Below are 13,713 nucleotides of genomic sequence, written 5' to 3' on the forward strand. Positions count from 1 at the left end.
ACTCCCCTTGCTGTTTTTTTTTATGCGGATACAACTTTCTTTCGGGCGAAAAAAGTGTTCTTTTCAAATTCAAAGGAATCTTTAAAAAACTTTATAGAATTTCACGTTCTATAGACTTTTTTCCTATGAAAGCACTTGACGTCAATTCCAATAGAATGAATTCGCGAGGTAGCGTCGCTTAATCGTTCTCTCTTCATAAAATTGATCATCTTCCGTCAGAACTTAGCATGAGGGTAAAGTTGTATTCACACTAAGCCGTACAGTCTTTCACACTAGTAGAAACGTAAAATTTTACGTTTGGTCTTACATAGCAAATTTTCTCTGGAATATAGGTAGTTTCATCTACACTCTAGCTTTACATAAAACTTTATATTACGTAAGTTTATATCTTGCTATGGGAAAGTCATTATGATTCTGGATGAGCAATTCTGAAGGAACTTTAAGAATAAACTAATGAAGTTTTCCTAGAAATCCTAAGGTCAGAATTGTTTGTTAATGGTGGTAAGGATCATTTTGGACGGTTGTTATAATTTTTTTTTATGAATTTTTACGTTACCCTAGCATGAAATGGCTTGTTTGAGTGTGAAAGGTTATAATTCTGTGGCGTTTGGCAAAAAAAAGGCTGAAGTCCATTTTTTTGCGAAAATGAGTGAAGCATATGATTCAAAAGAGCTCGAAGAGATCTATCCATTGGTTTATTCAAAATGAGCGTATCTTTAAGTCTGACCAAGTTATAAATTGTTCCAAAAGGGCATAAAAAAGAGCGTAAGTCCCTTATTCTCTAAGTAACGAATAATTCAGCAATTTGGCCAGTCAATTCCGTTCAAAAATTTAACTAAGAATCAATCTTTAAAGTTTCTTAAATCCTGATTTTGAGAAAGATTTTTTTTTTTTCGTTTTGGGTTTTTATTTTCATTTTGGTCTTTTGTAAAACTAGGAAAAGTGGATTTGGGCCTTTTTCGCAAAGTGCCACAAAATTAATTCAACGTAACTTAGCTATTTAGCATACATTAGTAAGTACGTACTGCAAAAGCCACTTCAGAATCCAAGTTACATTTATTAGTTCTCACAGCACTTGACTGCCACGCTTGAAAAAAGGAGCAGTCTCATAGCAGTTCATTGGAATACCTTGCAATCATCAACCACATTCAAAAGAAGATCAAACTTTTTACTTTCCAAAAGTAGAAAGCCTTGGTCTTGGCTGACTTAGCGTCTGCGCTGGCCGTGACGGGACTTTCGGAGGGATTTTGAGAGACGATGACCTATAATGGTTCTGCCGCGGGGTAGAGTAGTACACAGAGTCCTTAGTTGACGGTATTTCAGACATACCACTGTCTGGTGTAACACTTGGAGATGGTGAACAGCTGCCTGAGCCTAGAATAAAAGAAATGTAGAAGATAGAAATGGAAATTGGTAAAAGTGCGGGGATGAAAAGATGAAGATAAATCAAAGATAGAAATGAAAAGAAAATAGAAGAATGTTTTCAATTTATAGTATTTCTTATTTTTTGTCAGAGAGGTTTTGTTTGATTTTTTAATACTAAAACAAGAAAGTTCTATTTCATGATTAGAATTGATAATGGCGAACCTAACCTAGAATAAAATAGATGAAAGAATAAAATAAACCAATATAATAGAGTAAAAAGATGAATAAAACAAAAGGATGAAATAGATGAAATATTAAAATAGAAGAAAAAGTGCTTACTGAAAAGACATCATCTCAGCAACAAAGATTTAACAAGCAAAAGATTAAATGTCCCGTGAACATTCGTTATAGGACAATAGGTCCAACATCGATTGCAACGATATAGTTAAAGGTACTGAACAACAAGTGCAGAGAAGTTTCCAAAATAACAAAGAGTGCGTTCAGAGCCTGAACAACGGTAATTGGCTACAGTTGCTTGAATATAGTAAGTCAATCCTAGTTCTTATTGCATTTCTGAAAAGCTGCAAAAGTCGAAAGTTTGTTTCTTTGTCAGTAAAGCATTTGTTAGACCGCAAAGCAAAGTTTCCACAGGAACATAAACAGTTATGCAATTTTTAGTTAAGGTGGAAACACACACAAAAAAAAGGTATCTATCTTCGAGGGTCAACAGACTTTAAACATTTGAATTTTTAAAGATGAGAAGCGTTGTCAAACTTAACAAAATCATTTTGCTAAATTTCCTCAATTTAACGCAGCAACACTGACAAAAATGCGATAATACCGTGAAAATTTCTCAATTTTGAAACAGCCGAATGAACGCCTTTAGAAAATAACTGTATTTGGGTTTGGAGGGGGGGGGGCAAATTTTGTTGTGTTTGATGTCCTTGGCAGAGGATGTTGTATCTTCATCCATTTTCAATCAGCCAGGCTGAACTAACCATTGCTAAAAGTAAGTGAAGCAGTTATTTGGCAGATATAACACTTTTTTTTTTCTTTTTTTTAAAGCAACTTTTAGCCATCGGCTCATTTTAAGCATTCGAAAATCATAAAGAAAATATGAAATAATGGAAAAAATATTTGAAAACAATATTATGAGATAACAAATGGAAGACTTATCTTGTAATTCTTACTTATTAAAGAAAAAGAAGATTTCTGAACATTACAAAGGTTATAAACGAGGAGGACTTCAGGTTCAAGGCTCATATTTCAGCGGTCAAAAACTTCAGCAATTTCACAAACGATAAGGATTAGTTCCAAAAAATATTAGTCTTTGGTTTTGGGATTTCATTTAGGATTTCTGATATCAGGAAACTATATTTGACAGAGCATATACAACAGAATTCTACTAATTATGCAATGGATTTAAATGGAAAATACAGGTATAGGATCAATAGAACAAAGTAATGTTAAGTGCGGGTGAACCAGAGAAAAACAATTAAGACTGAAACTTTGATTCAGGAATACTTTTAGTTTCTCTTAAAATCACTATGTTTCTAAAAATTTGGGTGAATTGTTTTTACAATTTTGCAATGTTTTATCATCAAATAATTTCTTCGGTTTTATTTATTATAATTACGCACAGATGACGAACCACAATCATCGCTCTGAAACACAGCATACATATTACACAGTACAGAAAATCTGGTTCAGAAACAGGCCACATCAAAGCGGGCGGTTTGGGAAATTTCCCAAAGTGTGTCATAGCAATAGCTTCAACGGGTATCCTTTATTCCCGTAGCGATGCGCTAAAAATCTGTCATTGCGCACGCGCGAAGGCGGAGTCATAACGAAAGGTGTGTGACTATTGTGTCCCAAAAATCTTAAATGGGAGTACAGGAATTTTCAATACTGTATAATATTCATGCCGTGGTCTGAAATATCAGTCTTATTTGTACTCAATATTGGCTTGATCGTGTTGGTTTTCTTTGTTGTCAAATCGATATCAGCCTTATTTACTTAAGAAGGCCACTGAAACTTGTTGTTTGGAGATAGAAGAGCCTGAACAACAGACTTGGATGAATTTGCTATACTTTTTTAAAGAAGAACTGATTAAATTAATTATTTAATTAAATCTAGTTGTCGAAAATATAACAGTTCAAGAAAGGAACGAAACCTTTTAATTGACAGTGGAACAAATATAAATCTTTTAACTGGATATTTCGGACATATATACAGTGCCTATCATCAGCAGTAAAACTAACAGACATTAATAAAAACAAACAAAATTTATACCCAATAAACTAATTACATATAGTTTGTAAACTATAGTTTATAAATATCCAGATATCCGATAAATATCTGAAATCTCCAGTTAAAAAATTTTATATTTGTTTCACTGTCAATTAAAAGGTTTCATCCCTATTTTGAACTGTTAAATTTTCTTCATTGAAAGGCAGTGTGGTCTTCGAAGTTATCTAAATCTAGTTGTCTTGCCAGACAACTATGTACAATATAATTAAACAATTAAGTCTATGTATACTTGTAAAAATACAATCCAAATGAATGGGTGAACACAGAGATAGTCCAGCATCGTTTTACAATAATATGTTACAATAATAGGTTACAAAAAGAAAACAGTTTGCATTCTTTGTCACTTTTCTCTGCTTTTTGTTTAAAGGTTTGCTAGGGGAAGAGCAAAAAATTGGTTTAGTAGCAGTTCATTCGTATGCCAAAATGATTTAACGCCAAAAATTGATTTAACTCTACACACACAAGGGTGGCAATTCATGAAAATTTAGGGGAGGGGGAGCATTTTGTCGATTTTTATGAGGATTGTAAAAAAAAGTATATTTCAAAATTGAGAGGGGGGGGGGGTCAATCTAATTTTTAAAATGAAAATACTCTAAGAACGTATTTTTTTTTCTTACCAAAAAAGGGTATTTTTCGAAACCTAGGGTGGAGAGAAATCCACCCTCCAACCCCTCCTGAACTTTTAGAAAGAACACAATAAGAAGATTTATAAGCGTTCATCAGTTTGCTAAGGCAAGGATAAAAACTTAGTTTGGTCAAGCATCCATATAAGTCATCCATATGTCAAATTGCTCAAACTGAAGGAGTTGATCAAACTTCCCACAGACCCAAAATCTTTAGGAGAGATTGGAATAGAAGACTTTTTTTACTGACTACTCGGTGAGAAAAGGTCATTTAACGTTACAAGGTCATTCGATGGCCTTAGGTCAAGCTCACGATTTGTTCGATGACAAGGTCAAGGACATTACAAAGGTCATTCGACATTACATAAATGTCAGTTTTGACACTGATAAGACCCTCAACTTTGTTTACAAAGAAGAAGAAAACAAATCTGGCTGATAATTTAATTTAGCTAATTCTAGAATATATAAATTTATAAGCAAGCCGAGCTTGCTTATAAATCAGAGGAGCCAAATCAGCCAAAAACAGTACTGACCATTGAGATCTGAGCTGGCCAGACCTACACAAAGAGTATTGATGTAAAAATATGCACACCAGGATAATCCAGCTCCTGAGATTCAATGAGCCATTTCAAGAAAACAAATAGCAGCCACGTGTAATAGTCCGACACAACTCGTACAGAGACAAAACGAAGGGAGCAAAATATTCTTGACTGAAACAGCCACTTCGCATATAACAGATGCGGGGGAAGAAGAGGAAAAACATTTACTCAAGTGTACACTTCGGTTGCGGAAGAAGAAGAAGAAATAAATTTGACAGACAATCTTCTTTGGCTAATTCTATTCACTCTAAATCCTAAATAAATGGTGAGCATGGTCATGTTTATTATATTTTTGGAAGGCTGTACAGGAAATCTGGAAAACAATATAAAACTTACTCGTTGCCAGCTGCTCGTGGTCAGACAGCGCTAGACTGGTGCTAGGCGTTGAACTACTTCGTTGACTAGAAGACGAGCTGAGCGCTCTTGATACACTTGTGTGGTGGTTTCGAACTGCTGACAAGAGTTCATCCACTCCCATTACACCGTCAGAGGAAAAAGACAACTGAAAGATAAAGAGAATTTGGTCACATTCATAATGAGATTTATTTGTGCTGTAGCAGCCCTTCCAGGAATGCACAGTCATAATTTACCAATATATATATTTTTATATGTTTACCTACATATGCACATAATTTACCTATATACATACTACTACATCAGTAATTTACCTATAAGATAATTGAATTGGATGTGAAAAAAAGTTTCCCATTTTCTATTGCAAACAGGAGTTGTTCCTACATGGCAAAGTATTCTGTTTAAAATAATGAATAATAAAAAGAGTGGTAAACAGTAATAAGAACAATAGTTAATAATGATATATTTGTATATTATATCATACATACATACGTTTTATTAGTTGTTATAATCGATAAATAATGGGTTCGATAAATTCTTTTGTATTTTTGGTTGTAGGTTGTAGTTGTAGCTGATAGGACGTTTAATGAGAATATCTACTTTGGGGCAATTGCAACTTAGATGCCAATGTTACTACTACTAACAACTCATTGCAGCACTAAGTCGCGTGAGTTTAAAGTAGCTGATCACGTTCCTCATCAATACCAGTCTGTTTGAAGCTTCACTCTTTACTCAATCCCTTTTTGCATAGATATTAACATTTATACACAGATATTGAAGAATGCTTGTGTTACAAGCAGGATACTGTTTCAACGGCACCAATTCATTAGTTATAATAATCAGTCATCGATAAATTATGGGTTTGGTAAAGTCTTTGGGGTTTTTAATTGTTGCCAGTTGTTTTTTTTTTAAAGCGGCTATTTAAAGCAACTTAGATGGTAATATTACTATCACTACTACTACTAACAACTCATTGCAGCACCAAGTCGCACGAGTTTGAAGCAGCTACTCAGTCATACCAGTCTGTTTAAATCTTCACTGTTGACTTCCTCCAAACAAACTCCGATTCTCTTTAAATCTTTTCTTATAGCCTCCTCCCAAACCTTTGGATGATGTTTTATTTTTCAATGGGCCCTGGAGGAATGAAGAAAAAGCACGATCTTTAGCAGCCTATCACCCTTCATCCCCCAAAACTTGGCCTAACCTCTTAGCCTTTGTTTCGTTATAGCATTAGATAGTAGGATCAAACCACGTTTTTCGAACAATTTATTTTTTTTTATAGAAAATATTATAATATAAATAATTTTTATTTTTAAATTAATTTTTATTTGTTTTTAATTTTTTTATTTTCGAACATCTTATTTTTTTGTAAAAAATATATTATAATAAATTTTATTTTTACATAATTAATCTTTTAACAGTTTTTAATTATTATTATTTATTTTAATATTTTCATGACTCCACCTTCGCTTGTGCGCAATGACAAATTCTTAGCACATTGCGATGGGAATATCAAGTAGCAACTGAAGCTATTGCTATGACGCAAAGGGAAACTTCCCTATCCACATGCTGTGATGTGTCCTATTTCTGAACCGAATTTTCCATAATATATAATATTTATGCTGTGCCAAGTATAAAACTGTCAATAATGGAACTAAAAAAAGTAAAATAAAAACCTTATCATTGTCGGAGTCCAAACAAAGCGAGCTATTTCCACCAGATCCTCTCGAAGCCTTTGAGCTTCGGCTCGTTCGAATCGTAATATTTTCATAAATAATATTCTTTTCTTCCACACCGGGGATATTCATATACAGATGGTTAATGACACAAAGATTCTTTGGAGGTAAAGTTGGAGGTTGGCTCCTGCCTCCTTCCACCAATGAGGTGTGAAGAGACTTGTTCTCCGTAGCAATGAAACTCTCCTCGGCTGTATCCATAGCCAGAGGTCTGCATACCTCAAGAGCCTGTTGCTGCCGATATTGTATAGTGCTGGAGGGGATTGGAGGGAGGTTCAAATAGCTCAATTCAACATTTGATGGAGGTATATATATTGCAGTGATACACGACGAGGAAGCACTCACCTAAAAGTAAATTCTAAATTCAAACCAATCGAAGGATTAAAAAGCCATTAACACAACCATATCAATTGCAATTTGAATTATGTACGAAATACTAACACTTAAAATAGGCAGTAGCGGTTTTAGGTCTCAAAAAGGGGGGGGGGGGCAAGGTATACCATAGCAAAGTAAAAATATACAATAAAGTGAATTTTAATGTCATATATAAGAAAACTGGAGGGGGGGAGCAGCTTCCCCCTAGGCCTAGAGCCACCACTGAAAACAGGGTCTTTTAAGTACAGACATTGGAACTTTAAATATACTGTAATCCAAAACGTTTTTTTAAATACATTTTTATAATACACTACCATACCAACACTTTAAATACACCTAAATAAACCGTCACTTTAAAATACACCTGCTAAAATACACCTTTAAAAATACACCAAAAAACTATTTTTAGACTTTTTGAAAATTTTAAAAACATATTAAAAAATTAAATTCAAAAAACAATATTTTTAAGCCAACACAATAGAGACTCTGAAACTTAACAACCTCTATCTCAACCTCTGAAAAAAAAACAACTCAGCAACTGAAACGTCTATAGTACTCTGTCGACGCCCAATGTGCCACAATGGTTCTGGATCTGGATTAAATAAAAAAAAAACAAGTTTTTTTAAATGAAAGTAAGGAGCGACATTAAAACTTAAAACGAACAGAAATTACTCCGTATATGAAAGGGGCTTTTCCTCCTCGACACCCCGCTCCTTACGCTAAAGTTTTTTATTGTTTTAAAAAGTAGAGTTGCGAGAAAGAATCAAACTTTAGCGCAAGGAGCGGGGTGTCGAGGAGGAAAAGCCCCTTTCATATACGGAGTAATTTCTGTTCGTTTTAAGTTTTAATGTCGCTCCTTACTTTCATTTAAAAAAACTTGTTTTTTTTATTTAATTTCTGAAAGTTTTTTAATTAATGCATGACTGATTTTGGCTCTCCGTACATAAATTATTAAAATGAAATTTGCATATTAATTCTTTTTTTGGCTAAATGGCTTTCTCTTAGTTTTGATCAGACGATTTTGAGAAATAAGGGATGGGGAAGGAGGTCTTGTTGCCCTCCAGTTTTTCGGTTACTTAAAAAGGCAACTAGATCTTTTATTTTTAACGAACGTTTTTATTAGTAAAAAAAAATACGTAACTTAAGAATTAATTTACGTAACAAACTTTTATATTCTTATATTTTTGATTATATATATGAGGGGGTTGGTCCCCTCGTTAATACCTCGCTCTTCACACTTAATCTTGTTTTATCCCAATTCTTTAAGAATGACCCCTGAATCAGAAAGGCCGTAGAAAAAATAGTTGAAATTATTTAAAAAAATTTTAGCAGAAAGAGTGAAGTGTTTAGTGCTTCTCCTTACTTTCAATTGAAAAAACTTTTTCATGTTTATATTTTCATTGTTTTTTTTTTATAGTAATGCTAGAAAGTCCTGCGCCCTTTTCATTGAATTTCTCTTCCCCCATGAAATATTCCTCCAAGGAAAGATCCTCCCATATAGCCCCCTCCCCTGAACCCCACACCCAAACCAAAAAAATCCCCCTGATAACGTCAGTACACTTCCCAGTAACCATTACTGTATGTAAACATTGGTCAAAGTTTGTAACTTGCAGCCCCTCCCCCAGGGACTGTGGGGGGTAAGTCATCCCCCAAAGACATAGTTATTATGGTTTTCGACTATGCGGAACAAAATGGCTATCTCAAAATTTTGATCCGTTGACTTTGGGAAAAAAATGAGCGTGGGAGGGGGCCTAGGTGCCCTCCAATTTTTTTGGTCACTTAAAAAGGGCACTAGAACTTTTCATTTCCGTTAGAATGAGCCCTCTTGCAACACTCTAGGACCACTTGGTCGATACGATGACCCCTGGAAAAAAAAAACAAAAAAAAACAAAAAACAAATAAACACGCACCCGTGATTTGTCTTCTGGCGAAAAATACGAAATTCCACATTTTTGTAGATTGGACCTTGAAATTTTTTCTATAGGGTTCTCTGATACGCTGAATGCGATGGTGTAATTTTCGTTAAGATCCTATGACTTTTAGGGGGTGTTATCCCCTATTTTCCAAAATAAGGCAAATTTTCTCAGGCTCGTAACTTTGGATGACAAAAACTAAACTTGATGAAACTTATATATTTGAAATCAGCATAAAAACCCAATTCTTTTGATATATCTTTTAGCATCGAAATTCCGTTTTTTAGAGTTTCGTTTACTATTGAGCCGGGTCGCTCCTTACTACAGTTCGTTACCACGAACTGTTTGATTCGGGACACCATCAATCTGTCCTTTTACATAACCTATTAGAGGGGAAACTGGCACCAGCATCGAAGAAAAGTAACCAAAACCGTTTAGTGTTTGACATTTTTTTTTTTATAATAATACGACGAAATTGATATACTTGGCAAAATTGGTGTAGTATTAAGGGTCTAATCTCAGTTTCTAAAACACAATTACGAAGTTTAAAAGAAAGAACAGAAACACCAAACGCTAAATGACGTTGGTGTTTTTTTTCTTTATTTTGCAGGCAATAGCATCAGTTCCCCCTCGTGTAAATAACCCTTACTCTCGGCTTTCAACAGCGATTTTTTTCTAGCCCCTAATACATCTGCATATGTCCCTTCTTTCAAACCCCAAACACAAGATTATGTTGGTATTTTGTCTACACAATACTAGTGCCAGGTTGATGTTTTTTTTTTTTTCACCAGTTTCCACTCTTGTAAGTTACTCTTACTCTTGGCTTTCAACAATTTTTTTTTTACATTAATACAGCTGCACATGCACATGCTGCTCACGCTCCTTCTTCATCAAAATATCTTCAAACTTCATTCTTTACCCCCTCTCACGTAATTCCATTTTCCTCTAAATCCTTTTTTACGACCTTCCTCCATTCCGTTTGGGGTCGAACAGCTTTTCGCTTGGCCCTTGATAGATGGATGAAAAGCGCAATCTTTGACAATTTGTCAAGCTTTATCCATAAAGCGTGGTCTAGCCACCTTGACCATAGCCACTTAACCTTCCTTTCATTACAACCCAAAAAAGTGGCACTGAACCACTTTCCGCACTCGTTTAACTCACCGTATGTTTGTAATCAACTGTAAGGAAAAAGCGGTTTGATTCCCCTTTCTGAGGCTATAATGAGAGGAACATGAAGATGACTAGGTCACGTTATATGAATGAAGGATGACAGATTTCCAAAGATTATGGTTTTTAGCCATCCAACTCAGACCCAACGAAAAACAGGTCACCTCAAAATGAGTGGGTGGTGGTTATAAGAAAGAACTTAAAGGAGATTGGAACTTCATGGGAAGGGGTAAAGAGTGAAGCTTGGAATAGGTTGTAATGGCAGAGGAGCGTCCTGCTGTGTTGGGCTCAGGTCAAACAATACGGCCAGTCAAACGAGTCTTAAGTCTATCATTAGACAATTTCTATGGAAAAAATTCAACAAATCTTCCTCCGCCTTTCAAGAGCCATTCAGCAAGTAATATACAAAACTAGACTAATTTCGGTTAAGTAGATGGCACTACAGGGCCAACCAATACTACTACACAAAAAGAAGTTAGAAAGACATCAATTTAAATTTCTTTATCCATTGAGGTTCTTGGCGGGGGGGGGGGCTTGAAATCAGAAAAATTACCCAAAAAAACAAGGAAAGCAAATATAATCAGGTCTTTGAATCAAGCTCCCCTCGATATTTTTATGATTGCTTTTACAAAATCTTACATGTTTTATGTGCTTCAGATGTTTCTGACGAGCCACCCCCCACCCCTCGAAAAAAAAGACAAGCACCCTTTGAACAAATTTTAGCGAACGTGCCGAGCCGATAGCTATCTGATAATGCCTAAAAAATATTCGGCCTACAATGTCTTTCCGAAAATGCGACATTTTGCTCAGAATAAACAATCAATAGGCAATTAAGACCTTACTTATTAATAAATACATATATATGCATTAATACTATAAAAATTTATTCACGTAGAACTCTTTAATAAACCTTTATCAAAGCCATTACAACCTTCTATAACCATTATTTACAATAGCTACTATTCGGCCATAACCAGTATTAGAGCCATTATAAACCTTTGCCAAAGCATAAATGGCAGAGAAACCAGAAGAAAATGTATAAAAATAAAACAAAAATCGTACGTAAAATAAATAAAAATTACCTCGTTAAGGGAGTCGTTAGGTGATTGTAGATTATAGTAGGCTGAATCGAAACTTTCATTGTGATTTACCAGAGCTATTTTTTCCTAAAAAAATTATAATTTAATTTATACATTTAACATATTTATTAATAAAAGTGCTCAATAGAGCTAAAATACAAAAACAGAATAGATAACGCTGCTCCAAACCTACCCTGATGTTTCAAACACTACACGATGTTAAATCTAAGTTTGAGTTAATTCTAAATACATACCTAATGATTCAAACTGGAATTTCTCAAAAAAAATTTATTGCAGGGAAGGTATTTTAATTTTGGACAGCCATAGGACAACATGTATTTATCCTCATTAGATCTTGTATATTTTGTAACATACCTCATCCGTGTTGATGGCAAATTCATAGGTCAAACTTTGAATTTTACATGTTGCAAAATCTAAGTTTGAGTTGCTGAGTTACTTATAAATACATACCCCAAAATCCAAACTTAAGATGCTAAATATTTGTTTATTACAGGGATGATGTTTTGATTTTGGACAGCCACAGTACGACGTGCGTTTATCCTTATTAGACCTTTTATATGTTGCGGCATACCTTATCAGTGTGTCAAGCAAGTTCATAGATCGTGACAGTTGAGAATTGAATGACGATTGATTCTCGATGTGGCCGTTGAGAATCGCGTCAGTTAAATAATTCATAATTGTTAGTATTGACTAATGGAAAGTTTTTTAATAATTGATTTAGAAATGTTTTTTTTAGAAATTACGTCTTAGAAAATTGAATATATATATATATATATATATATATATATATATATATATATATATATATATATATATATATATATATATATATATATATATATATATATATATATATATATATATATATATATATATATATATATTATATATATATATATATATATATATATATATATATATATATATATATATATATATATATATATATATATATATATATATATATATATATATATATATATATATATATATATATTATATATATATATATATATATATATATATATATATATATATATATATATTATATATATATATATATATATATATATATATATATATATATATATATATATATATATATATATATATTATATTTATTATACATACTATTTGATGTGGAATTCTCATGACCCCCCACTATTTATTCTCTAATGCCACACCAATGCAGCTAGTAGTGTCACTAGAGTATGGCAACGTGTTCGAGCGATTAAAAGAGTTCTACAGTTTCTTCGGGCACTGGTATTGCAACCAGTGTGCGTGTGAAACGTATACTATCTTTTCAAGGGCCAAACTATTGGCCACACCCTGTGCCACGACTGGCAACTCTCTAATTATCTTTTGGAGGATAATCGGACCCTCCTGTCGATATATTACTGACGGTACTTCTCGCAAACTCTTTTACTACCCTGCCTGGGTTTGGGGAAAAATAATTTCACACAGTTGGAGAAAGTAACTCACTTTTATTTCTCCAAGTGTGAACTCCTACAAAACATAAACTCTGAACCCTATAACGTAGATACGGACTAACTTATTTACACAAAGAAACCTGGAGTGGGGGTGGACCTTATATTGATCCTGATGGCTTAGATAATTGAGGATAAGTGAGATAAATGAGGGCTTCAAAACCAAAATATATTGAATAATATTATTTATCAATGGCCAAATCCAGAGAGAAAGAAATAGATTTTAGCCCAAAAATTTACTAAAAATTTACACCAGTGACTTGACAACGAGAATTTAGCCTACCCTTTGAAATTATACTATAAGCAAATGTAATTAAGAAAATAAAACGGGTCATTTATCTAAAGAACAAAATGAGAAAAGGGGTAAAACCCCAACATATACATTATATTTTGTTATATATTCACTCTTTTGCTTACAGACAAAGAGCATTTGTAACCAAAGGCATGGGTAGCGCACTGGTTTGATACTCCACATGGTCATACTGGGCCAGGGTTCGATTCTCGCTGCCAAAGGGTAGGGTGACATGCTTGCTGCCTATCTGTGTAAAAAGACCCAGCAACTAAAACACCGACAATAGCTAGTCGACGCCCTAGGCACCGTGAATGGCTCTGGAGGATCTTTCTTCTTTTCAAGAGTATTGGTAGCAGTGTAATTGGAAAAATTATAGTAACAACTAATAACCG

The 13,713-nt window shown here is 33.9% G+C and overlaps 1 protein-coding gene across 1 annotated transcript in view; it reads right to left on the minus strand.

Moving 5' to 3' along the window:
- Window positions 1-550: 550 nt before the first annotated feature.
- The window catches only part of LOC136032293 (uncharacterized), a 116,566-nt gene continuing 103,403 nt past the window's right edge, over window positions 551-13,713 (minus strand). The window contains exons 11-14 of the mRNA XM_065712566.1: window positions 11,525-11,608; window positions 6,928-7,332; window positions 5,234-5,399; window positions 551-1,374 (exon numbers count right to left, since the gene is read on the minus strand). Of these exons, the coding sequence (XP_065568638.1) occupies window positions 1,169-1,374; window positions 5,234-5,399; window positions 6,928-7,332; window positions 11,525-11,608 (861 nt within the window). The 3' untranslated portion in view covers window positions 551-1,168. The remainder of the gene's footprint in view (window positions 1,375-5,233; window positions 5,400-6,927; window positions 7,333-11,524; window positions 11,609-13,713) is intronic.

This window comes from Artemia franciscana, chromosome 10, assembly GCF_032884065.1.
Source record: "Artemia franciscana chromosome 10, ASM3288406v1, whole genome shotgun sequence".
NCBI lineage: Eukaryota > Metazoa > Arthropoda > Branchiopoda > Anostraca > Artemiidae > Artemia > Artemia franciscana.